The sequence below is a fragment of the Salmo trutta genome, chromosome 31 (genome assembly GCF_901001165.1).
Source record: "Salmo trutta chromosome 31, fSalTru1.1, whole genome shotgun sequence".
Classification (NCBI taxonomy): Eukaryota; Metazoa; Chordata; class Actinopteri; order Salmoniformes; family Salmonidae; genus Salmo; species Salmo trutta.
In genome coordinates this window covers 36235291-36260213 of record NC_042987.1, presented here as the reverse complement: position 1 = coordinate 36260213, position 24923 = coordinate 36235291, and the positions used below count along the sequence as shown (strand labels likewise).

General features: G+C 45.6%; 2 protein-coding genes across 5 annotated transcripts in view; one reads left to right on the top strand and one right to left on the bottom strand.

Annotated features, from left to right (window-relative positions):
- Nucleotides 1–2025, top strand: part of LOC115169212 (uncharacterized) — a 35052-nt gene extending 33027 nt beyond the window's left edge. The window contains exons 5-6 of the mRNA XM_029724688.1: nt 1232–1329; nt 1532–2025. Coding sequence (XP_029580548.1) covers nt 1232–1329; nt 1532–1774 — 341 coding nt within the window. The 3' untranslated portion in view covers nt 1775–2025. The remainder of the gene's footprint in view (nt 1–1231; nt 1330–1531) is intronic.
- Nucleotides 2026–7922: 5897 nt separating this feature from the next.
- Nucleotides 7923–24923, bottom strand: part of LOC115170124 (collagen alpha-4(IV) chain) — an 86295-nt gene continuing 69294 nt past the window's right edge. For all 4 annotated transcript variants that reach the window (XM_029726441.1, XM_029726442.1, XM_029726440.1 and 1 more), the window contains 16 exons: nt 24710–24817; nt 23288–23469; nt 22897–22960; nt 22001–22075; nt 19674–19772; nt 19412–19522; nt 17018–17089; nt 16766–16894; nt 16180–16287; nt 11461–11616; nt 11192–11299; nt 10952–11095; nt 10751–10867; nt 10401–10589; nt 9365–9648; nt 7923–9258 (listed from right to left, as the gene is read on the bottom strand). In XM_029726441.1, the coding sequence (XP_029582301.1) occupies nt 8998–9258; nt 9365–9648; nt 10401–10589; nt 10751–10867; nt 10952–11095; nt 11192–11299; nt 11461–11616; nt 16180–16287; nt 16766–16894; nt 17018–17089; nt 19412–19522; nt 19674–19772; nt 22001–22075; nt 22897–22960; nt 23288–23469; nt 24710–24817 (2207 nt within the window). In that variant the 3' untranslated portion in view covers nt 7923–8997. The remainder of the gene's footprint in view (nt 9259–9364; nt 9649–10400; nt 10590–10750; nt 10868–10951; nt 11096–11191; nt 11300–11460; nt 11617–16179; nt 16288–16765; nt 16895–17017; nt 17090–19411; nt 19523–19673; nt 19773–22000; nt 22076–22896; nt 22961–23287; nt 23470–24709; nt 24818–24923) is intronic.

The window sequence follows — 24923 nt, the reverse complement described above, 5'->3', positions numbered from 1 at the left end:
ACTAAACATGTCCTCATCATGCACAATAATCTGCAAAGTTTACTGAGATGCTATACTGTTGATTGCAATAACATGCCATTTACTGAGAGTCAGTAGTCTGTCCATAATAACATGTTTTAAAAAGTGAGCATTCTCTGACTGGGTTGGGTAACTAACATGTATATAACCAAGGTAGTAAGGTTCACACTGGGCGAAAACTGGTTGAATCAACGTTGTTTCCACGTAATTTCCTCACAAAAAAAATCTATGTGATGACGTTGAATCAACTTGGAAAATTTATTGGATTTGCAAAAAGTTATACATTTAAGGGAATTTTGTATTTTTTTTCACCCAACTTTTAACCTAAATCCAATGTTGATTTCCCATTAAATTCATGTTAGTTGACAACTTAATCAAATGTAAATAAAAAATGTGCCCAGTGGGTTATTATTGATATTTGAAGTTGTTGGCATAAAATAAACTTTGCTGAAGTAAACTAAATATTTAGGCCTACTAGCTGAAGAAAACCATCCACACATCAGTTTAGCAAGTGTTTGTTAGTTTGGGCAGGCCGGTTTGCAGAATTTCATTGCTTTGATGGAATATAGGTTTTCAGCAATAGGTAAATTGGCTATTGAAATTGGTAGCTAAGTTAAGATAACTATTCAGCGACCCACTGTCGAAGTTAGTTTAAGCAAAGTTGTGAGGACTATGTGTAGCCTTCTGAGTGAGCTTGTTAGCTAGCTAGCTAGACATTGATAATAGGATATTTCATATTCTACCAGTAAAGTTATAAAGAATAAATCAAATTGTACACTTTATACATGAAATAAGCAACGTACCTAGGCTACTTCACCAACTGTGCTCATCAAGTTTCAGTCTAAAACTCATTTTCCACCCTATGGTTTTGTTAGGAAGATAATCACACTGCACACACCCTTCACCAGCTGCAGGTGCTTTTTCAAACATTGTATAGCTGAAAAAGCTAGTAGCTTAGGCTACACAACATAAAAGTAAATACGATTCCAAGCGTTATCTTATAGACAAGACAGAAAAACATGGTGAGAGTACAATATTTATTCTGATCTAAAAAAAAATGACAACGGGTATCAATGCGTGTGATGGGTTTGAGATTGTGTTTAGGCTTTACAACTGTGTGTAGCTTCACCGTAACGTTTTGTTTTGTTGTATGTAAACCATTAAAAGAGTGAGCTCAATTAATTAATTGAAATGCATTTGTCCCTCTTTGTAGAGCTGAAACCAGCACTAACGAAGTATGACCACTCCTCATCTGCCCCAGTTACACCCTCTCCCTCAGGGACCCCACAGAGGCAAGCATCAGAGGCACAGGTAAGTCGATGAGATAGGCACCTCCTGCAGACCTGGATGAATATACATTTTACATTTTAGTCATTTAGCAGACGCTCTTATCCAGAGCGACTTACAGTAGTGAATGCATACATTTCATACATTTTTTTATATAGATTTGTTTTCTTTCATTGCTTGATTTACTTTCCCTGGTTGCTTACCGCTCCACTCCGCTTTTCCCCAGGCGTCCCAGATACCGTGGAAGTGTGGGAACAGCACCATGCTGGAGCAGATCGAGAGGAAACGCTCCCTGTGCATGGAGATCCGCTCCAGGCAGCAGCCAGACAGGAACACCCCGGACAGGAACCTCTGTAAGCAGGACAGCATGCCTACCCTCCCCATCTGGGGGAAGAGCAACGGGGCCAAAAAGATCCGGCCTCCCCCCTACCCAACACAAACCACCGTGTTCTGGGACACAGCCATCTGACAATAACCAGCTTGGCCTCACGCCCATCCTCCTTCTGAACTCTGTGCCTACTGATTGGCCCTCTCCACATCAGAGGTGTCAGGGGCAGCCAATAAGAGCAGGGGGGATCGCTGATGTCAAAGGACAATGGTGGTTACCATAGCAATATTTCTGCTTGTTCAGGTTGACATTTTTTCTTATCATCACCAGTGATATTTGATATTTTTCTATTTCGTGTGACTTCGTATGAATAGATATTTTCTAAACAAAAAGCGATGAAGCAGCAAAAAACTATGTAGTTGTAGATCAATCCCATGTAGTTTTATAAAACGTTTTTTTGTTTTTGTATTTAACATTTTAAAGCATAGTCTATCAAGCATAATTCTTTATGCCAAATGCTCAATTAATTTCAAATGCTAGACGTACTCTTTTGAATGGAGGATATTCTGACAGTCAACACGCTGTCACTGTTGTAGGTTGAGGAGTTCAGTTGACATACAGTACAATACCAGTCAAACGTTTGGACACGTTTGTGTCCAAACGTTACAATTTTCGAGGTTGTAGAATAATAGTGAAGACATCAAAACTATGAAATAACACATATGGAATAAGGTAGTAACCAAAAAAGTATTTTATATTTGAGATTCTTCAAAGTAGCCACCCTTTGCCTTGATGACAGCTTTGCACACTCTTGGCATTCTCTCAACCATCTTCACCTGGAATGCTTTTCCAATAGTCTTGAAGGAGTTCCCACATATGCTGAGCACATGTTGGCTGCTTTTCCTTCACTTTGTGGTCCAACTCATCCCAAACCATCTCAATTGGGTTGAAGTCAGTGATTGTGGAGGCCAGGTCATCTGATGCAGCACTCCATCACTTTACTTCTTGGTCAAATAGCCCTTACACAGCCTGGAGGTGTGTTGGGTCATTGTCCTGTTGAAAAACAAATGATAGTCCCACTAAGTGCAAACCAGATGGGATGGCGTATTGCTGCAGAATGCCGTGCTAGCCATGCTGGTTAAGTGTGACCCATCACACCTCCTCCTCCATGCTTCACGGTGGGAACCACACATGTGGAGATCATCTATTCACCTACTCTGTGTCTCACAAAGACACGGCAGTTGGAACCAAAAATCATCAGATGTAAGGACAGATTTCCACCGGTCTAATGTCCATTGCTAGTGTTTCTTGGCCTAAGCAAGTCTCCTCTGCAGCATAGTTAACTCTGGGTCTTCCTTTCCTGTGGCGGTCCTCATGAGAGTCAGTTTCATCATAGCGCTTGATGGTTTTTGCGACTGCACTGAAGAAACTTTCAAAGTTCTTGAAATTTTCCGGATTGACTGACTTTCCTGTCTTAAAGTAATGATTGACTGTCATTTCTCGTTGCTTATCTGAGCTGTTCTTGCCATAATATGGACTTGGACTTTTACCAAATAGGGCTAACTTCTGTATACCACCCCTACCTGATCACAACACAACTGATTGGCTCAAACGCATTAAGAAGGAAATAAATTCCACAAATTAACTTTTAACAAGGCACACCTGTTAACCTGTTTGGCCTAGGGGGCAGTATTGAGAATTTTGGAAAAAATATGTGCCCATTTTTAACTGCCTCCTACACCAACTCAGAAGCTAGAATATGCATATTATTGTTCAGGTTTGGATAGAAAACACTCTGAATTTTCTAAAACTGTTTGAATGGTGTCTGTGAGTATAACAGAACTCCTATGGCAGGCAAAAACCTGACAAGGTTTCATGCAGGAAGTACCCTGTCTGACAAGGAGTCGTGCGTCTTGCATCTGTTTATTGAAAAGTAAGGATCTTAGCTGTAACGTGACAATTCCCAGGGCTCCGATAGGCTCTCAGAACCCGGGAAATACCTGAAGGTTTACGAGGCAGCCTCAGGCTGAAACACATTATCGCCTTTGGCAAGTGGCCGATCAGAGGACCTTTGAATGAGGCGCGTGCACGATTCGCTCCTGAGGAGAAATTTAATTCGGCTGTTTAGGCTCAATGCATATTCCCGGTCGGAATATTATCACTTTTTTACGAGATAAATGGCATAAAAATTGGTTTTAAACAGCGGTTGACATGCTTCGAAGTACGGTAATGGAATATTTAGACATTTTTTGTCACGCCAATGCGCCATGCTCGAGACCGTGATGTAGCATTCTGATAGTGTCTAGAACTCACGAACAAAACGTCGCTGTTTGGATATAACGATGGATTATTTGGGACCAAACCAACATTTGTTATTGAAGTAGAAGTCCTGGCAGTGTATTCTGACGAAGAACAAGCAAGGTAAGACCATTTTTCTTATAGGAAATGTGATTTTGGTGGAGGCTGACCTGGGTGTGTGTCTAAATAGCTAGCCCTGTGATGCCGGGCTATGTACTTAGAATATTGCAAAATGTGCTTCATCCGAAAAGCTATTTTAAAATCGGACATATCGAGTGCATAGAGGAGTAATGTATCTATAATTCTTAAAATAATTGTTATGCTTTTTGTGAACGTTTATCGTGAGTAATTTAGCAAACTGTTAGTAAATTCCCCGGAAGTTTGCGGGGGTTATGCTTTTTCTGAACGTCACATGCTAATGTAAAAAGCTGTTTTTTGATATAAATATGAACTTGATTGAACAGACATGCATGTATTGTATAACACAATGTCCTAGGTGTGTCATCTGATGAAGATCATAAAAGGTTAGTGCTGCATTTAGCTGTGGTTTGGGTTTATGTGACATGATATGCTAGCTTGAAAAATGGGTGTCTGATTATTTCTGGCTGGGCACTCTGCTGACATAATCTAATGTTTTGCTTTCGTTGTAAAGCCTTTTTGAAATCGGACAGTGGGGTTAGATTAACGAGATTCTTGTCTTTAAATAGCTGTAAAATAGTCATATGTTTGAGAAATTGAAGTAATAGTATCAAAAATCGCGCCACTGGATATCAGTGGCTGTTACGTAGGTGGGACGAGTTCGTCCCACATGCGCCAGAGAGGTTAATTTAAATACATTCCAGGTGACTACCTCATGAAGCTGGTTGAGAGAATGCCAAGACTGTGCAAAGCTGTCAAGGCAAAGGGTGGCTACTTTGAAGAATCTCAACTATATTTTGAATTGTTTAACACTTTTTTGGTTACTACATGATTCCATATGTGTTATTTCATAGTTGTGATGTCTTCACTATTATTCTACAATGTAGAAAAACCCTTGAATGAGTAGGTGTGTCCAAACTTTAGACTGGTACTGTAGGTTTCTATCTGAGCCATAAATGTAGATCTAAATACCTGGCTCTGGTTGCCATGGGCCAATGTGTTCTAGAATGTATAATACTTAGTTCCAGAACAGGTCAGGAATCTTGTTCTTCAGTTTGTAAGTTCACTAGCTGTGTAGTCAGTCAGAGCCTTTGATGAGGATTTCCAAGTAATGAGATGGGTTTGCTGGCATGTAGTACACTTGTGACAATTTTCGATGACATTACACGAAGATGGTTTGGGGAGATAAACGTAAACCTATTATCCCAAACCAGCCAAAGCCTGTTGAGGTAAATTGTGGATGGTGATGTTGCACTTTGCAAGGGTTGGTTATTTAAAGTGGGTTGGTGGCAATAGCTGGCACAGGTCAGCTGTCCTACTCTGCCAGGCACATTGAGGGCTTCTGTTCACAGAGTAGATACTGTACTCAATCCACACCAACAATCAGCCGGAACAATGATCGCCTGAGATTTTAGACAAATACGTATGCTTACAGCAGAATGTGTATATTATGCACTTGCTTGAGAAATATCTTTGGAAATTATGCTTATATATATTTTTTGTGAGTAGTAGAGCTGTGCCATGTAATGCGTTATCATTGGTTGGCTGGGTGGTATGGTCGCGGATGATTGGCTGTCTGTGACATGCCGTCACCCATGACTGGCTGTCTGTGACGCATTACCCCCTGTGATTGGCGGCTGCTTGGTGGCATCAGATGATAAGGACCTATAGCGTGGCCGCAGCTCTGCCGAAGTATTAAGAACATAGAACAAGGGTTGCACAAGGACCTACAGATCAAGACTTAAGGTTAATAATTAAAAACTACACTACCCATAACACTCAATTAGGCTATATCCATGACCACCTGCTCTTCCTCTATCTCAACCTCCTGCATCGTCTAAAGTGGTTATTTTTTGTACTTAAGAAATGCAATATCTGCATATCATTATTTTTCTTCAGAATCCACCTCTGATCTCCTTTTCCTGTCTTGTCCATAGACCTTGCCTGGCTACCCAGACTCCTTGCTCTGGCCAAAAGCTACGTTAGTTTCTTCTCCACAATGAGTCTGGATCTGAGTACCTCCCCTGACAATTTCTAGAATGGAAATCCGTTCTCGACCATCTGATTGGTCCCAGAAACCAATGGGTTGGGCCAGAGCCAGAACACACGTGGGTAAAGTGACATTTGACAATTTGTCATTGGCTTTGATACTCTGATTGGTTAGAGATGATCCAATCGCTGATGACTGTTTTGTACGACACCACAAACGACTTCAATGATGTCAGGCTCAGACTGAAGTATGTAGCGATAAATTCAGTTTGAGTCGTCAGGCAAGCATAGACCAGCATGCACCTGAAGTCAAGGTGAGTCAGGAGTTGCCTCTAACTGCTGGTCCAGTGCCATCTTTTTTAATGATCTTCTAATGGTTAAGGTTAGGATTTGGGTAATCTGACCCCAGATCTGTGTTGCGGGCAACTTCTACATCGAGCCATGAATCACTTTGAGGATATTTAAGGTGCAATGAACTGTAGTGATGTTGGGCATCGAAATGGGTTAGAGACTCAAATCTGTCCATCCATTGGCAGACATCAGCAGCAGGCCAATAGGAATGGAGGAAAGGAAACCTAGGAGTAGCATGAAGAATCTAACTGGTTAAGCCAGCGCAGTACCCCTTCCACTGAGAAATCAACACGGCGGTCCACACCAAGTCCCTTATACCTGTGCGTGTGTGTTAGTGTGTGCCAAGCTACACTGTATGCAGGTCAACTCTGAAATGATTGTTTTAAAACATGAACTTTTCTTACAGCGCAGGACCGAAATGTATAACAATGTTTAACTATCTTTTTTTGTTTGTGTAAATAATGTGCAGTGTGAAAGAGCACTGACTGTGCTCTTCATTCTAAAAAGGAAAAGAAGAAAAAAAAACATGTTTGAGAAAGAAGTACTGTATGCTGATTGGTTCTGTTGTCGAGGGAAATAAATCATAACTTTGTCTCACTGTGGAAGAGCTGGGACTCCCGGTGAAATATGTGATTGTGCTTTTGGTCTTTACATTTTACTCCGATTTACTTGGATACATATATGGTTTTCGATAAGAGTAACCTTAAAAAAAGTTAATGGTAAAGGTTCCTGTAAATGATGACATGATACACAAGGATTTTTTTCATTGTGGATAAAACTTTTAAAAGAATAAAGACATTTCCGTATCTGTAATACAAACATGGCATAGCTCGATTTCATAAATGCAAAACAATAACAGGACGACTGTAATAATCAGCACCGACATAAACATAATTGATATTCACATCACGACACAAGAAACTAAATTAAACTATTTCATTTGTCATTACATTTTACACAACTGAAAACCGGTATATAAAACAGTTATGATGTATGAAAAAATGGGACCAGTGCATTTCAAAGCTGTAATAGCTGTAGTGTAAATGATAAATTATAAACAGGGTAGTTTGGGTCCTGGATGCTGATTGGCTGAAACAGCATTCCAGCCATGCGTATATCAGACAATATACCACGGCGTTGACACAAAAATACTTGTTACTGACAAAAATAGAACAGTAAACACGTTTTTTTATATAGCAATAAGGCACCTTGGTGGTTTGTGGTATATGGCCAATATATATCCAAGAACAGCCCTTAGCCGTGGTATATTGGCAATATACCACACCTCTCATGCCTTATTGCTTAATTCTAACATTATGACATGGATATTGATACAATACTAGATTATTGGTTATTTTAACTACACATGTTAAGATTATTTCTGATTAAGGCATACGGTCCCGTGTGGCTCAGTTGGTAGAGCATGGTGGTAGAGCATGGTGTTTGCAACGCCAGGGTTGTGGGTTCGATTCCCACGGGGGACCAGTATGGAAAAAATGTATGAAATGTATGCACTCACTACTGTAAGTCGCTCTGGATAAGAGCGTCTGCTAACTGACTAAAATGTAAAAAATGTAAAATGTTTTGGCCTGTAGTCTTTGTGGGAGTGAATAGCTGGTTTTCTAATGATGAGCGCTCTCTGAGTAATCCAGTGTGTTCACATGGCTTACTCCTTTCCCAGTGTCCACTGTCACTTCCTGGCTTGGGAGGTGCTCAGTGCAGGTTGATCAGTGCTGAACCATTGTGCCAATAGATGGGTTAGCATTCTGGATGGCCAAATACTGTAGCTAGCAACAATGACAAAAAGTTGCCATGTGGAGAATCGTAGGTGGGTCATTATTTATCTTGTTCTTGATGTCTTGTTTTGAGGTGTTTTGACTGTCACGTCGATGCTAATATGGCTCAAATTCGCTAGCTAAACAACAACTAATGTATTTGAGAGACATCAAGTGCCCATTGAGCACATTATGTTTTCAATAAACACTGGAGACTAAATATAGTTTACATGTTGTCAACAGTCTCAGCCAACCCCGTCTGTTCTGCCCCATAGTTGCGGCACGCCTCGGTTTTGTTGCTAAACAACCAACCCGTCTATTACCTGGCCAATGGCCTCCATCACAAAGTCAGTTAAAGGGATAGTTCAGCAAAATGACATCATCCTCCACACTTGATAGATGTTTCCTTCCATTGAAAGTGGTCCATGGACTAGTATAGACTGCAATCCATACTATGGTTTGGTTAAACTAGCCACCATAGTCAAAATGGTAGTCAGCGCCCAGTCCCTGACAAGTGGGACTGGGTGCTGACAGGGCTAGCATAGCACAGCATTGGGACAGTGATGTAGTGGGATCCGGGCAGTTTGGTAATCATATTATCAGGCAACTTGACTTATGGATGAAATAGGAGGTGACGTGGCCTGGGGTGGTCTAGTGGTCTGGAGCACATGTACGATGTGCCGCTGCCAGCATGGATTGAAATCTGTCCTACTGCCTTTTCAGAACACGCTCCTCTCTCTCAATCCAATATACATACAAAATACCAACAAACAAAACTATTTAAGAAAAGAAATAGGAGGTGACATAAGGTGTTCAGCCCTTGGTGCACACGTGGCAGCGGCTGGCCTGCTGGCGCTGTTGATCGGCGGCCTTCAACACGCTAGGGACGGGGCCGGGGCCAAACTGCTCGTCCAGGGAAACGTGGGTCAGCCAGAAGCTGTAGACATTGGCGAAGTAGTGGCATGTGCCCCGCGGGCCCTGGCACTCCACAAAGGGCTGGGCACGGAAGTCTCGCAGGCAGCTGCCGGATGAGGTCAGAGATTGGCCGCCACCCTCGTCGCCCGCTCCAGAGTGCTGGAGAGACGAGAGGATAGTGTGAGCGATATACAGTCACACACACACACACACACACACACACACACACACACACACACAATCCCCCCCACCACCACACACTCACCATGAGGAAGGAGTAGCCAGCCCACAGACTCCTCCACCCAGGCGGGCAGGTGGGGGCGATATAATCCTGGCTGTGCACTGCCACAGCGGGCGAGGGTGTCTCACACACGGCACAGCGGCTGATATGGGCGCGGATGTCGTGGCCCGACACGGGCATCATGGGCACGGCAGCGGTGGTGGAAAGCCAGTAGGACTTATCGTTGCGGCTGGCGTAGTCACAGGTACCTGTGTTGCAGTAGGAGAAGGGCATGGTGCTGAAGATACGCAGACATGAGCCGGCCTGGCCTGGGGGGAGGAGAGAGAGAGAGGGGAGGGGGGAAGAGGAGAGAGAAGGCGGGGGGAGAGAGAGGGAGAGAGAGAAGGGTGGGGGGAGGAGAGAGAGAGAGTTGTGTATATGTGAATCAGGGTTGCGGTCAATTCCTTTTTTAATTCAGCCAATTCAGGAAGTAAAAATAAATTCCAATTATATTTTTTCCTCATAGGAAAACTGAAAAGGAATTGACCCCCAACTCTGATGTGAATACATTGAAAGACAGACCTGAACACATTGTTGAGCTGACACAAAATGGAGATACCTTATTAGTCAGTATCCTCTCTCTCACCCCCATACACACACACACTACCTCTACCCTCGGCCCACCCCTCCAACCCCCTCCACTCGGCCCGCCCCTCCACACCCTCAGCCCAACCCTCCACACCCCTACCCACCCCTCATAAACCCTCAGCCCAACCCTACAACCCCCTCCACTCAGCCCACCCCTCCACACCCCTACCCACCCCTCCACACCCCTCCACACCCCCTACCCACCCCCGGCCCACCCCTCCACACCCTCAACCCACCCTACAACCCCCTCCACTCGGCCCACCCCTCCACACCCCTACCCACCCCTCCACCCCCGGCCCACCCCTCCACCCCCCTACTCCCCGGCCCACCCCTCCACACCCCTACCCACCCCTACCCACCCCTCCACCCCCGGCCCACCCCTCCACACTAACCCGGCCCACCCCTCCACACCCATCTAGGGGTTCGTACGTACCCAGGTCCTGTGTGTGTGTCCTCTCCTGCCCCTCCAGGTAGAACAGGCTGTAGCCGGTCCACAGGGGGCTGCTGCCCTCGGGACACACAGGGACCTCCACTGACTGGCTGTGGATCACCAGCAGGAAGCCTGAACTCACAGAGCCAGTGGAACCAGGGTAGCCACGGTCACCCTGAGAACCCGGAGGACCTGTGAGGAGGAGTATATGTGTTCACACCGAAAGACTAATGTGTACACGTCAGATGTGAGGTTAGTATATTGCATTATGTTGAGGTGCACGGTGAGACGGCTTACTTCTGTTACTATTTGTTATACATTCTGTCTCTGTGTGTGTGTGTGTGTGTCTTTACCCTGATGTCCCACAAAACCTTGCTGTCCATGATCGCCTGGGTCTCCTAAAGGTCCAGGTGGACCTGGAGGTCCATTTCTCCCTGGGGGCCCTCGTGACCCAGCCGGGCCCTTAGGACCTAGAGAGAATGACACACAAAACACCACCGTCGGTGTGAAAATAACACACATACACACATATCATATTTCTGTAGGTCACTTACCGTGAGGCCCAGGGTTCCCACGGGGCCCAGCCTTTCCCGGGGGCCCATTTGGACCTAATGGACCTGAGGGGCCATGGATCCCACGGTGGGGTTCCTGAGTGGTAACGACACCATCCAAAACCTGACCGGGCAGGCCTTTGGGACCTGCAGGGGGATACAGAGGAACCTCATTGTCAGAAAAACAGGGCAGGCTAAACAGCTAGAATTGTCTCAGTTATCTCTATTGGTCTCAGTCCTCACCTGCATCCCCAGGTCTGCCTTTGTCACCTTTGGGCCCCAGGAGGCCATAGGCGCCTGGACGACCTCTTGGTCCGTTGGGGCCCATGTGACCCTCAGGGCCTCTGGCACCTATCAGAAAATAACATTAGGCACCAAACACAGAAAACAGACTGCATCAGGGAGGGACTACCTCGACCTGCCCCCCCTCCCCCCAAAAACTAAATTTTTGTTTTCCGATTTTAAATGTTTTACACCGTTTTCTGTTTCGGAGTTGTGTGTTATGTGGTTACCTTTGGGTCCTTGTGATCCTGAGTAGTCTGTTGGCCCTAGGGGTCCTGGGGGGCCTCTCTGTCCTTTATGGCCATTGGGCCCTGGTGGCCCTTGGGGGCCTGGGTCTCCTGGAGATGGCTCTGCAGTACCAGCAGGACCCGGTTCACCGGGTGGTCCTGAAAACACTCAAATACTGAGACAAGAAAAACACACAGAAACACCTGGTACACACTGACATCTGACACCATAAATGTCATTTATTTTTCTCAGTAGGGGATGGCTGCCATCTTCTTGGCTCTTAACCAACTATGATATTTTTGTTTTTTCGCGTTATTCGTAACTTGTTTTGTACATAATGTGGCTAATACCCGTCTCTTATGACAGAAAAGAGTTTCTTGACATCGGAACTGTGATTACTCACCCAAAATTGGACAAAGAGTTTTTCTTCAATGAGTCAAACAAAAGGGATATACTACAGACACTGGACTAGGCCCAGATCCCCGTGATTCGCTGGAGAAGGAAACTGAGATTTCGTGGAAAAAAGATCAGGGTGCCTTGTGAGGATCAAACGACAAGTGGCTAACCTGCCTTTGCCTTCCGTCCTGCTAGCTAACGTTCAATCACTGGAAAATAAATGGGATGAACTGAAAGCACGTATATCCTACCAACAGGACATTAAAAACGAATATCTTATGCTTCACCGAGTCGTGGCTGAATGATGACATTAAGAACATACAGCTGGTTGTCATGACTTCTGCCGAAGTCGGTCCCTCTCCTTGTTCGGTCGACGTCGGCGGCCTTCTAGCCACCGCCGATCCACTTTTCATTTTCCATTTGTTTTGTCTATGTCTTACACACCTGGTTTCACTCACCCAATTACCTGTTTATTATTTAACCCTCTGTTCCCCATGTTTGGTTGTGAGTGATTGTTTGTTGTATTGTGGTCCGTATTGTGGGCTTGGTAATTCTCATGTATTTTGATGACTTTGAGTAAAATTACTTTTATTTACTCATCTCTGCTGTCCTGCGCCTGACTCCTCTGCACCAGCTACACATAGATCCTTACACTGGCGGGTTATACACTCCATCGGCGGGATAGAACAGCAGCCTCTGGTAAGACACGGGGTGGGGGCTTATGCATATATGTAAACAACAGCTGGTGCATGATATCTAAGGAAGTCTCGAGGTTTTGCTCGCCTGAGGTAGAGTATCTGATGATAAGCTGTAGACCACACTGTCTACTTAGAGAGTTTTCATCTGTATTTTTTGTAGCTATCTACATACTAAAACCGCACACAATGAGCTGTATACCACCATAAGCAAACAGGAAACCGCTCATCCAGAGGCGGCGATCCTAGTGGCCGGGGACTTTAATGCAGGGAAGCTTAAATCAGTTTTACCTCATTTCTATCAGCATGTTAAATGTGCAACCAGACGGAAAAAAATTCTAGACCACCTTTACTCCACACACAGAGACGCGTACAAAGCTCTCCCTCGCCCTCCATTTGGCAAATCCGACCATAATTCTATCCTCCTGATTCCTGCTTACAAGCAAAAAATTTAAGCAGGAAGCACCAGTGACTCGGTCTATAAAAAAGTGGTCAGACGAAGCAGATGCTAAATTACAGGACTGTTTTGCTAGCACAGACTGGAATATGTTCCCGGATTCTTCCGATGCCATTGAGGAGTACACCACATCAGTCACTGGCTTTATCAATAAGTGCATCGAGGACATTGTCCCCACAGTGACTGTACGTACATACCCCAACCAGAAGCCATGGATTACAGGCAACATTCGCACTGAGCTAAAGGGTAGAGCTGCCACTTTCAAGGAGTGGGACTCTAACCCGGAAGCTTATAAGAAATACTGCTATGTCCTCCGACGAACCATCAAACAGGCAAAGCGCAATACAGGACTAAGATCGAATTGTATTACACCGGCTCCGACGCTCATCAGATGAGGCAGGGCTTGCAAACTATTACAGACTACAAAGGGAAGCACAGCCAAGAGCTACCCAGTGATAGGAGCCTACCAGACGAGCTAAATAACTTCTATTCTTGCTTCGAGGCAAGTAACACAAACATGTATGAGAGCATCAGCTGTTCCGGACGACTGTGTGATCATGCTCTCCGTAGACGATGTGAGTAAGACTTTTAAACAGATCAACATTCACAAGGCCGCAGGGCCAGATGGATTACCAGAATGTGTACTCCAACTCTCTCTGACCGAGTCTGTAATACCAACATGTTTCAAGCAGACCACCATAAGTCCCTGTGCCCAAGAACACTAAGGTAACATGCCTAAATGACTACCGACCTGTAGCACTCACATTTGTAGCCATGAAATGCTTTGAAAGGCTGGTCATGGTTCACATCAACACCATTATCCCAGAAACCCTAGACCCTCTCCAATTTGCGTACCGCCCCAACAGATCCACAGATGATGCAATCTCTATTGCACTTCACACTTCCCTTTCATACCTGGACAAAAGGAACACCTATGTAGTTAATGTGTTCCATTGACTACAGCTCAGCGTTCAACACCATAGTGATCATCACTAAGCTAAGGACCCTGGGACTAAACACCTCCCTCTGCAACTGGATCCTGGACTTCCTGACGGGCCACCCCCAGGTGGTAAGGGTAGGTAACAACACATCTGCCACGCTGATCCTCAACACGAGGGCCCCTCAGGGGTGTGTGCTCAGTCCCCTCCTGTACTCCCTGTTCACTCATGACTGCATGGCCAGGCAAGACTCCAACACCAGCATTAAGTTTGCTGATGACACAACAGTGGTAAGCCTGATCACCGACAACGATGAGACAGCCTATAGGGAGGAGGACAGAGACCTGACCGTGTGGTGCAAGTGTAACAGTTTTGCTTCCGTTCCTCTACTCGCCCCTACCTGGGCTCGAACCAGGGACCCTCTGCACACATCAATAACTGACACTCAAGAAGCATCGTTACCCATTACTCCACAAAAGCCGAGGCCCTTGCAGAGCAAAGGGAACAACTATTTCAAGGTCTCAGAGTGAGTGACATGGCCGATAGAAATGCTATTAGCGCGCACCCCGCTAACTAGCTAGCCATTTCACACCTGTTACACTCACCCCCCTTTTGACCTCCTTTTCCGCAGCAACCAGTGATCCGGGTCAACAGCATCAATGTAACAGTTTTGCTTCCGTCCCTCTCCTTGCCCCAACCTGGGCTCGAACCAGAGACCCTCTGCACACATCAACTGCCTCCCACGAAGCATCGTTACCCATCGCTCCACAAAAGCCACGGCCCTTGCAGATCAAAGGGAACAACTACTTCAAGGTCTCAGAGCGAGTGCCATCACCGATTGAAACGCTATTAGCGCTCACCCCACTAACTAGCTAGTCATTTCACACCGGTTACACAAGGACAACAACCTCTCCCTCAACATGATCAAGACAAGAGATGATTGTGGACTACAGGAAAAGGAGGAACGAGCATGCCCCCATTCTCATCGATGGGGCTGTAGTGGAGCAGGTTGAGAGCTTCAAGTTCCTTGGCGTCCACATCACCAACAAACTAACATGGTCCAAGTACACAAAGAGAGTTGTGAAGAGGGCACGACAAAACCTATTCCCCCTCAGGAGACTGAAAAGATTTGGCATGGGTCCTCAGATCCTCAAAAGGTTTTACAGCTGCACCATCGAGAGCATCCTCACGGGTTGCATCACTGCCTGGTATGGGAACTTCTCGACCTCCAACTGCAAGGCACTACAGAGGGTAGTGCGAACGGCCCAGTACATCACTGGGGCCAAGTTTCCTGCCATCCAGGACCTCTATACCAGGCGGTGTCAGAGGAAGGCCCTAAAAATTGCCAAAGACTCCGCCACCCTAGTCATGGACTGTTCTCTCTGCTACCGCACAGCAAGCGGTACCGGAGTGCCAAGTCTAGGTCCAAGAAGCTTCTAAACAGCTTCTACCCCCAAGCCATAAAACTCCTGAACAGCTAATCAAATGGATACCCAGTCTATTTGCATTGCCCCCCCCCCCCTTTCTACGCTGCTGCTACTCTCTGTTATTATCTATGCATAGTCACTTTAATAACTCTACCTACATGTACATATTACCTCGACACCGGTCCCCTGCACATTGACTCTGTACCGGTACCCCCTGTATATAGCCCCGCTATTGTTATTTATTGTTATTCTTATCTCTTACTTTTTTTTGTATTTTCTAAAAACTGCATTGTTGGTTAAGGGCTTGTAAGTAAGCATTTCATTATTCGGCGCATGTGACAAATAAAATTTGATTTGGTACACACTGACAGACTGTTTGACATCTGACCCCTGGTGCACAATGACAGACAGACAGACAGGACAGACGTACATCTGACACCTGGTGCACAATGACAGACAGGACAGACAGACAGGACAGACATACATCTGACACCTGGTGCACAATGACAGACAGGACAGACAGACAGGACAGACATACATATGACACCTGGTGCAAAATGACAGACAGGACAGACAGACAGACAGACAGACAGACAGACATCTGACACCTGGTGCACAATGACAGACAGACAGACGGACGGGACAGACGGGACAGACGGGCGGGACAGACGGGCGAGACAGACGGACGAGACAGACAGACAGACAGACAGACAGACAGACAGACGGGACAGACGGGACAGACGGGCGGGACAGACGGGCGGGACAGACAGACAGACAGACAGACAGACAGACAGACAGACAGACAGACCTGGAGGTCCGTGAATGCCTTCGTATCCTGGTTCTCCGTTGGGTCCTCTGTGACATTCTGTGCACTCTCCACCTGAACCACCGGGCTCACCAGCGAGTCCTTTTGGTCCTGGGTGACATTACACATTCAATCAACCATACAGGAGTCATACAGTAGCTAACATCATGTCAACAGCCCATCCACTCAACACTCACATGTACCCTACTCCACCGGGGAACTGCGTAGTTAATGACACACAATGTACTGTATCTACTATATAGAAACTTAAAAGAAAATCACACAGTTAACATTTTTTTGTTTTTAATACATTTGAAAAAATGTCTAAAAACCTGTTTTTGCTTTGTCATTATGGAGTATTGTGTGTAGATTCATACATTTTTGAATAAATCTGTAATGTAACAAAATGTGAAAAAAAAGTCTAGGGGTCTGAATACTTTCCGAATGCACTGTATATAAACTTAAAATAAAATCACACACCAACCTTTTGCTACCTTCTAACACATGATGATCTCTTACATGGCTTATCAATCATGTCATTACTATCTTGAAAAGCACATTTTTCACTCATGACTAATACAAACAGTACCTTGGTAGCCTGGAGGGCCCCTTAGGCCTTTAGGTCCGGGGTAAGAAGTTCCCGGGGGTCCCTGGGAGCCTGTGTGGCCTTTGACTCCGGGGAACCCAGATGGCCCTCGTGGGCCCAACACATCTGGTCCTGAGAGAGTGAGATGTGACACATAAGAACTACTGGTACCTGCTTCTATTAGTAACATACTTTACCTGGATTTCTATTTCTATTCAGAGACAGTTATTTATTGATAAGTGTTTGTAACCTCACCTCTTGCTCCCTTCTCTCCTTTTTGGCCTTGTAGCCCGTTCAGACCATGCAGACCTGGGGGTCCCGGAAAACCTGTGGAGAAATACACATCAAGTCATTCCCATATACATCAAAATCATACCCGGGTCAACTGCAAACATGTACAGTATACATGTGTACCATGTCAGCTAAATGTTTTGGAATGCTAGGTAAATGAGTCGGCTATCATGACCGGATTACCGACAGGGTATGCAGGGAACGGGGCCCTGACCTCCAGGGTGCCCCCATTGACTGTGTAAGTTACACTCCCCCAGATATTATATGTACATGGCATTAAGTCATGGCAACATGTAGAATTTCAGGAAATTAGCTTTAAAAACTATAAAAATGTGTTCTCCACCCAATGTCAAAATGTGTAGAATTGCAGGATATTAGCTTTAAAACTGAAATATTTTCTCTACAACCCATTGCAAAATTAGGAGCATTGCATGAATTTAGTTTTCAAACTAGAAGATTTCTTTCCGCCCCATGGTAAAATGTGTAGAATTGCAGAAAATGTGTATTTAAAAACAACAACATTTTCTCTATGCATGGCAAAATGTGTAGAATTGCAGGAAATTTACTATGAAATAGCATTTCATTTAATTTTTTTGCCAAGAGGGGGAAACTTAAAATGTTTTGCCCGAGGTGAGGGGCCCTCCAACCAAATCTAAATGGCTAGGGCCTGTCACTAGGTGGTAAGTATAGTTGAAGTCGGAAGTTTACATACACTTAGGTTGGAGTCATTAAAACTCGTTTTTCAACCACTCCACTTCTTGTTAACAAACTATAGTTTTGGCAAGTCAGTTAGGACATCTACTTTGTGCATTTCACCAGTAATCTTTCCAACAATTGTTTACAGACAGATTATTTCACTTATAATTCACTGTATCACAATTCCAGTGGGTCAGAAGTTTACATACACCAAGTTGACTGTGCCTTTAAACAGCTTGGAAAATTCCAGGAAATTATGTCATGGCTTTAGAAGCTTCTGATAGGCTAATTGACATCATTTGAGTCAATTGGAGGTGTACCTGTGGATGTATTTCAAGGTCTACCTTCAAACTCAGTGCCTCTTTGCTTGACATCATGGGAAAATAAAAAAAAATCAGCCAAGACCTCAGAAAACAAATTGTTGACCTCCACAAGCCTGGTTCATCATTGGGAGCAATTTCCAAATGCCTGAAGGTACCACGTTCATCTGTACAAACAATAGTACACAAGTATAAACACCATGGGACCACGCAGCCGTCATACCGCTCAGGAAGGAGACGCGTTCTGTCTCCTAGAGATGAACGTACTTTGGTGAGGAAAGTGCAAATCAATCCCAGAACAACAGCAAAGGACCTTGTGAAGATGCTGGAGGAAACAGGTACAAAAGTATCTATATCCACAGTAAAATGACTCCAATATCGACATAACCTGAAAGGCCGCTCAACAAGGAAGAAGCCACCGCTCCAAAACCGCCATAAAAAAGCCACACTACGGTTTGCAAATGCACATGTGGACAAAGATCGTACTTTTTGGAGAAATGTCCTCTGGTCTGATGAAACAAAAATAGAACTGTTTGGCCATAATGACCATCGTTAAGTTTGGAGGAAAAAGGGGGAGGCTTGCAAGCCAAAGAACACCATCCCAACCATGAAGCACAGGGGTGGCAGCATCATGTTGTGGGGGTGCTTTGCTGCAGGAGGGACTGGTGCACTTCACAAAATAGATAACATCATGAGGAAGGAAATTATGTGGATATATTGAAGCAACATCTCAAGACTTCAGTCAGGAAGTTAAAGCTTGGTCACAAATGGGTCTTCAAAATGGACAATGACCCCAAGCATACTTCCAAAGTTGTGGAAAATGGCTTAAGGACAACAAAGTCAAGGTTTTGGAGTGGCCATCACAAAGCCCTGATCTCATCCTATAGAAGATTTGTGGGCAGAACTGACAAAGCATGTAGCAAGGAGGCCTACACAGCATGTAGCAAGGAGGCCTACAAACCTGACTCAGTTACACCAGCTCTGTCAGGAGGAATAGGACAAAATTCACCCAACTTATTGTGGGAAGCTTGTGGAAGGCTACCCAAAACATTTGACCCAAGTTGAACAATTTAAAGACAATGCTACCAAATACTAATTGAGTGTATGTAAACTTCTGACACACTGGGAATGTGATGAAAGAAATAAAAGCTGAAATAAATCATTCGCTCTACTATTATTCTGACATTTCACATTCTTAAAATAAAGTGGTGATCCTAACTGACCTAAGACAGGGAATTTTTATTAGGATTAAATGTCAGGAATTGTGAAAAACTGAGTTTAAATGTATTTGGCTAATGTGTATGTAAACTTCCGACTTCAACTGTAGGTTGGGTCTTAGTACCTGGAGGACCGGGCTGTCCAGGATTGCCCTTGGGACCTTGACCTCCGAGAATTCCTCCGGGAGGCCCTGGGGAGCCTGGGCGACCCGGCGGACCTGAGGGACCAGGAAAACCTGCACACACACACAAACTTTAGAATCTAAAATGCTTACATATGTAGACACTAAACAAGCACATATACATAAATGAAATTTCTTGTACCCTGTCCTAAGGAGAAAATATTATATGAGTGACATACAGAAGGGGACTTTAGGGGTCCATTACCTGGGCCACCTAGTGGGCCTCGGGCTCCGTGGACACCAGGCTGTCCTGGTGATCCTCTGGGTCCTGGGGCCCCTGGATCTCCTGGGTCCCCCTTTGAAGCTATAGAGTGAAAAGGATCAATTAGGGTTGCACATTTCTAGTCACTTTCCCAGAAATTCCAGTTGGGAGGTTCCCAGAATCAGGAGGAAATAAGAAGGAAATCTGTAATCCTCCAACAGGGATTTCTGGAAAAGTTACCAGAATTTTGCAACCTTAGTACCAATCACACCTGCACATACCTTCTAGGAGTGTAAATCACTCCCCCAACACAAACTTCACATTTGGAAGTGAACACAAATACAGAAAACAACAGCAGCAGCCTGACTGACTGACTGACTGAGAACAACAGCAGCAGCCTGACTGACTGACTGACTGACTGAGAACAACAGCAGCAGCAGCCTGACTGACTGACTGCCTGAGAACAACAACAGCAGCAGCCTGACTGACTGACTGACTGAGAACAACAGCAGCAGCCTGACTGACTGACTGACTGACTGACTGACTGAGAACAACAACAGCAGGAGCCTGACTGACTGGGTACAACAGCAGCAGCAGCCTGACTGACTGACTGCGAACAACAGCAGCAGCCTGACTGACTGACTGACTGACTGGGAACAACAGCAGCAGCCTGACTGACTGACTGACTGACTGACTGGGAACAACAGCAGCAGCCTGACTGACTGACTGACTGACTGGGAACAACAGCAGCAGCCTGACTGACTGACTGGGAACAACAGCAGCAGCCTGACTGACTGACTGACTGACTGGGTACAACAGCAGCAGCCTGACTGACTGACTGGCTGGGAACAACAGCAGCAGCCTGACTGACTGACTGACTGACTGAGAACAACAGCAGCAGCCTGACTGATTGACTGAGAACAACAGCAGCAGCCTGACTGTCTGACTGGGAACAACAGCAGCAGCCTGACTGACTGACTGACTGACTGGGAACAACAGCAGCAGCTTGACTGACTGACTGACTGGGAACAACAGCAGCAGCCTGACTGACTGACTGGGTACAACAGCAGCAGCCTGACTGACTGACTGGCTGACTGACTGGGAACAACAGCAGCAGCCTGACTGACTGACTGACTGACTGGGTACAACAGCAGCAGCCTGACTGACTGACTGACTGAGAACAACAGCAGCGGATTGGAAAGAGTTAGGAGCTGACCTGGGAAGGCACCTCATCTTCCCCCAGGACATTATCAGCACAACACTCAGACCAGACCTGCCAGTCTGGTCAAGGAGCACCAACATCATCTAAATGGCCATGTAAATAACTCCACGGGAGGAGAGCATCAAGGAAGCCTACGAAAGGAAGCCGTTGATGTGCCATACACTCGTGGATGAATGCACTGACAAGAGATGGAAGGCCAAGTGTCTACCAGTAGGACACTAAGGATTCTCTGAGTAATGGGAGCATAGCGTTAGAAGATCTGTAGCTAGGCGGGAGGTAGAGAGGGCATGGTAACGGCTGGAGGAGCAGTTGGCAAGCCACCTGGCTCAGATGGGGCCTGATCATCCCGAACGGCGCACCCTTCAGAAGGTGTAGTGAGCAGCGCCAAAACACCTAATGCATTGGGGACCTCACCTGAGCATAAGCCATTTTGCAGCTGTCCTCTCTTTGCAGGTAAAGTATGGCAAGCTAGCCATAGCATATTCAGTTAATATCTCTGAATATCATATGTGACCTGTAGTTACTCCTATTCTAATGACTCGGCATCACACTCTGGACAAGAGCAGTACCAGGATCATGGGAGAACATAAACACAAATGAATAGACAGGAGAGATATGGTCATGATACATACATAGCACACAATTCTGTCATGCTACACTCTTAGAAAAAAAGGGTTCCAAAAGGGTTCTTCGGCTGTCCCCATAGGAGAACCCTTTTTGGTTCCAGGGAGAACACTTTTTGGTCCTACATGGAAAGGGTTCTACATAGAACCAAAAAGAGTTCTTCAAAGGGTTCTCCTATGGGGACAGTCGAATAACCCTTTTAGGTTCTAGATAGCATCGTTTTTCTAAGAGTGTACTGATGTGACTTCTAAACTGTACGGGCCACAATCCCCATTGGAAGTGAGTATTTATTTTGTTACTTTTTTGTCTGGTAGGTCTGGGAGTCCTAAACATCCTGTTTCCTGTTGTCATCATCTCAAAACTGTAATAGCGTTGTTTGTGATTGTTCACTCAGTTGGAAATGTGTCCAAATGTAGTGCCCCAGATACTCTGGCTCTAACCAAGAGGAGTGTAGAGCTGTAAGTAGACGTTGTATTGTGATCACCTAAGGTTCTGCTTTCTCCTGGAGGACCCGGTGGTCCAGGTAGTCCTGGTTGTCCTATGGAGTCTCCTGGGTCACCTGCAGAATAGGGTCAGGGTTTGAGTTTCAGTTGCTCATGACGGCAGGATACAGAGAAGATATCAGTCGTAATTACAGCACTTTCACTCTGATGATAACCCACGTTTTGGAATCCTCTCTTCTAAAATACAGTGGGACTGCTAAAATACAGTCCCACCGTCTACCACCTTTATGACCTCCCCTTCCTCTCCTCCTGTCCCTTTATGACCTCCCCTTCCTCTCCTCCTGTCCCTTTATGACCTCCCCTTCTTCCTGTCCCTTTAGGACCTCCCCTTCCTCTCCTCCTGTCCCTTTAGGACCTCCCCTTCCTCTCCTCCTGTCCCTTTATGACCTCCCCTTCCTCCCTCCTGTCCCTTTATGACCTCCCCTTCCTGTCCCTTTATGACCTCCCCTTCCTGTCCCTTTATGACCTCCCCTTCCTGTCCCTTTATGACCTCCCCTTCCTGTCCCTTTATGACCTCCCCTTCCTCTCCTCCTGTCCCTTTATGACCTCCCCTTCCTCTCCTCCTGTCCCTTTAGGACCTCCCCTTCCTCTCCTCCTGTCCCTTTATGACCTCCCCTTCCTCTCCTCCTGTCCCTTTATGAACTCCCCTTCCTCTCCTCCTGTCCCTTTATGACCTCCCCTTCCTCTCCTCCTGTCCCTTTAGGACCTCCCCTTCCTCTCCTCCTGTCCCTTTATGACCTCCCCTTCCTCTCCTCCTGTCCCTTTATGACCTCCCCTTCCTCTCCCTTTATGACCTCCCCTTCCTCTCTCCCTGTCCTTTTAAGATCCCCTTATCCTTATCATGTTTGTGTGTATTTTCTGTTGTCTCTCTACTCACCCGGTAAGCCTGTCGTTCCTGGAAGGCCTGGGTTCCCAGGAGGTCCTGTGTGCCCAGGGTCCCCCTGCAAGGGTGACAAACCAACAGTCACTGGCATAGCAACATACAGTAACACCAACTGGCATAGCAACATACAGTAACACCATAAAACACCAAGATACTCACACATAAACATCCTGTGTCTTAACAAAGACATCTGTTCTTACATTACTTCCAAGACCACTTACTTGGGAAGGAATATATTCTCCATTTAAATAAAGTACAGACATACTGCACCTCATTTATCAATCTTGAGTAGCATTCATTTGTCTGGAAACCATTCATAATAGCAGTTGAATGAAGTAAACAAAGAACATCTAAGATGTAGTGATGAGTATCAGTAATGAAGTACCTTATCACCGACTGGTCCAGGGAAACCCACTATACCACTCAAGCCTTTAGGTCCTCGAGGTCCGGGGGGTCCGGGGGGACCAGGTCTGCCAGGTTGTCCTGGGAGCCCTTTCTCATATCCAGGGGGACCATCCTGTCCATTCCCCCCTGGTTTACCTGGTGACCCACTTGGACCCTTGGAACCTGAGAAGAAAGAACAGTGCATTGTTTATCCATGTATTATCAGAGAAACAATAATACAGTCTCACCATCTACCACCTGCTAAAATCCTCTCTCACGTCTACCACCTGCTAAAATACAGTCCCACCGTCTACCACCTGCTAAAATACAGTCCCACCGTCTACCACCTGCTAAAATACAGTCTCACCGTCTACCACCTGCTAAAATACAGTCTCACCGTCTACCACCTGCTAAAATACAGTCTCACCGTCTACCACCTGCTAAAATACAGTCCCACCGTCTACCACCTGCTAAAATACAGTCCCACCGTCTACCACCTGCTAAAATACAGTCTCACCGTCTACCACCTGCTAAAATACAGTCTCACCGTCTACCACCTGCTAAAATACAGTCTCACCGTCTACCACCTGCTAAAATACAGTCCCACCGTCTACCACCTGCTAAAATACGGTCCCACCGTCTACCACCTGCTAAAATACAGTCCCACCGTCTACCACCTGCTAAAATACAGTCTCACCGTCTACCACCTGCTAAAATACAGTCTCACCGTCTACCACCTGCTAAAATACAGTCTCACCGTCTACCACCTGCTAAAATACAGTCCCACCGTCTACCACCTGCTAAAATACAGTCCCACCGTCTACCACCTGCTAAAATACAGTCCCACCGTCTACCACCTGCTAAAATACAGTCCCACCGTCTACCACCTGCTAAAATACAGTCTCACCGTCTACCACCTGCTAAAATACAGTCTCACCGTCTACCACCTGCTAAAATACGGTCCCACCGTCTACCACCTGCTAAAATACAGTCTCACCGTCTACCACCTGCTAAAATACAGTCTCACCGTCTACCACCTGCTAAAATACAGTCCCACCGTCTACCACCTGCTAAAATACAGTCCCACCGTCTACCACCTGCATCCTCTTATTTTAGTTTGAAGTATTTTCACATCTATTACCAAAGCAGCACTTATCTGTTTTAACACATTTTTGATGTGTTGCATAAAGTCATGGTGCCAACCCTGCTCTCAGAACAAAGGGTTCCAAAAAGGTTCTTTGGCTGTCCCAACTCTTTTAGGTTCCATATAGAACCCTCTGTGTAAGAAAGGGTTTCACATGGAACCAAAACGGGTTCTACAGAAGGGTTCTCCTATGGGGACAACCAGAGAACCCTTTCGGGTTCTAGATAACACCTTTTTTTCTAAGAGTGTGCAGAGGGAGTATTGTTGTGTTTCTCTCACCTCTGGGTCCAGTGAAGCCGTCCTCTCCTGGTGGTCCTTCAGAGCCCTTCTGTCCTTTAATGGTTATGACTCCTACTGGTCCAGGACTTCCGGGGGGACCTCTATGACCTGGGGACATTCTACACTGTCATCATATAATATACTGAACAATATAATATATAAGTACAACATATATAATACTGTGAATGCAACAATAACGGGTGATATCTCGTTC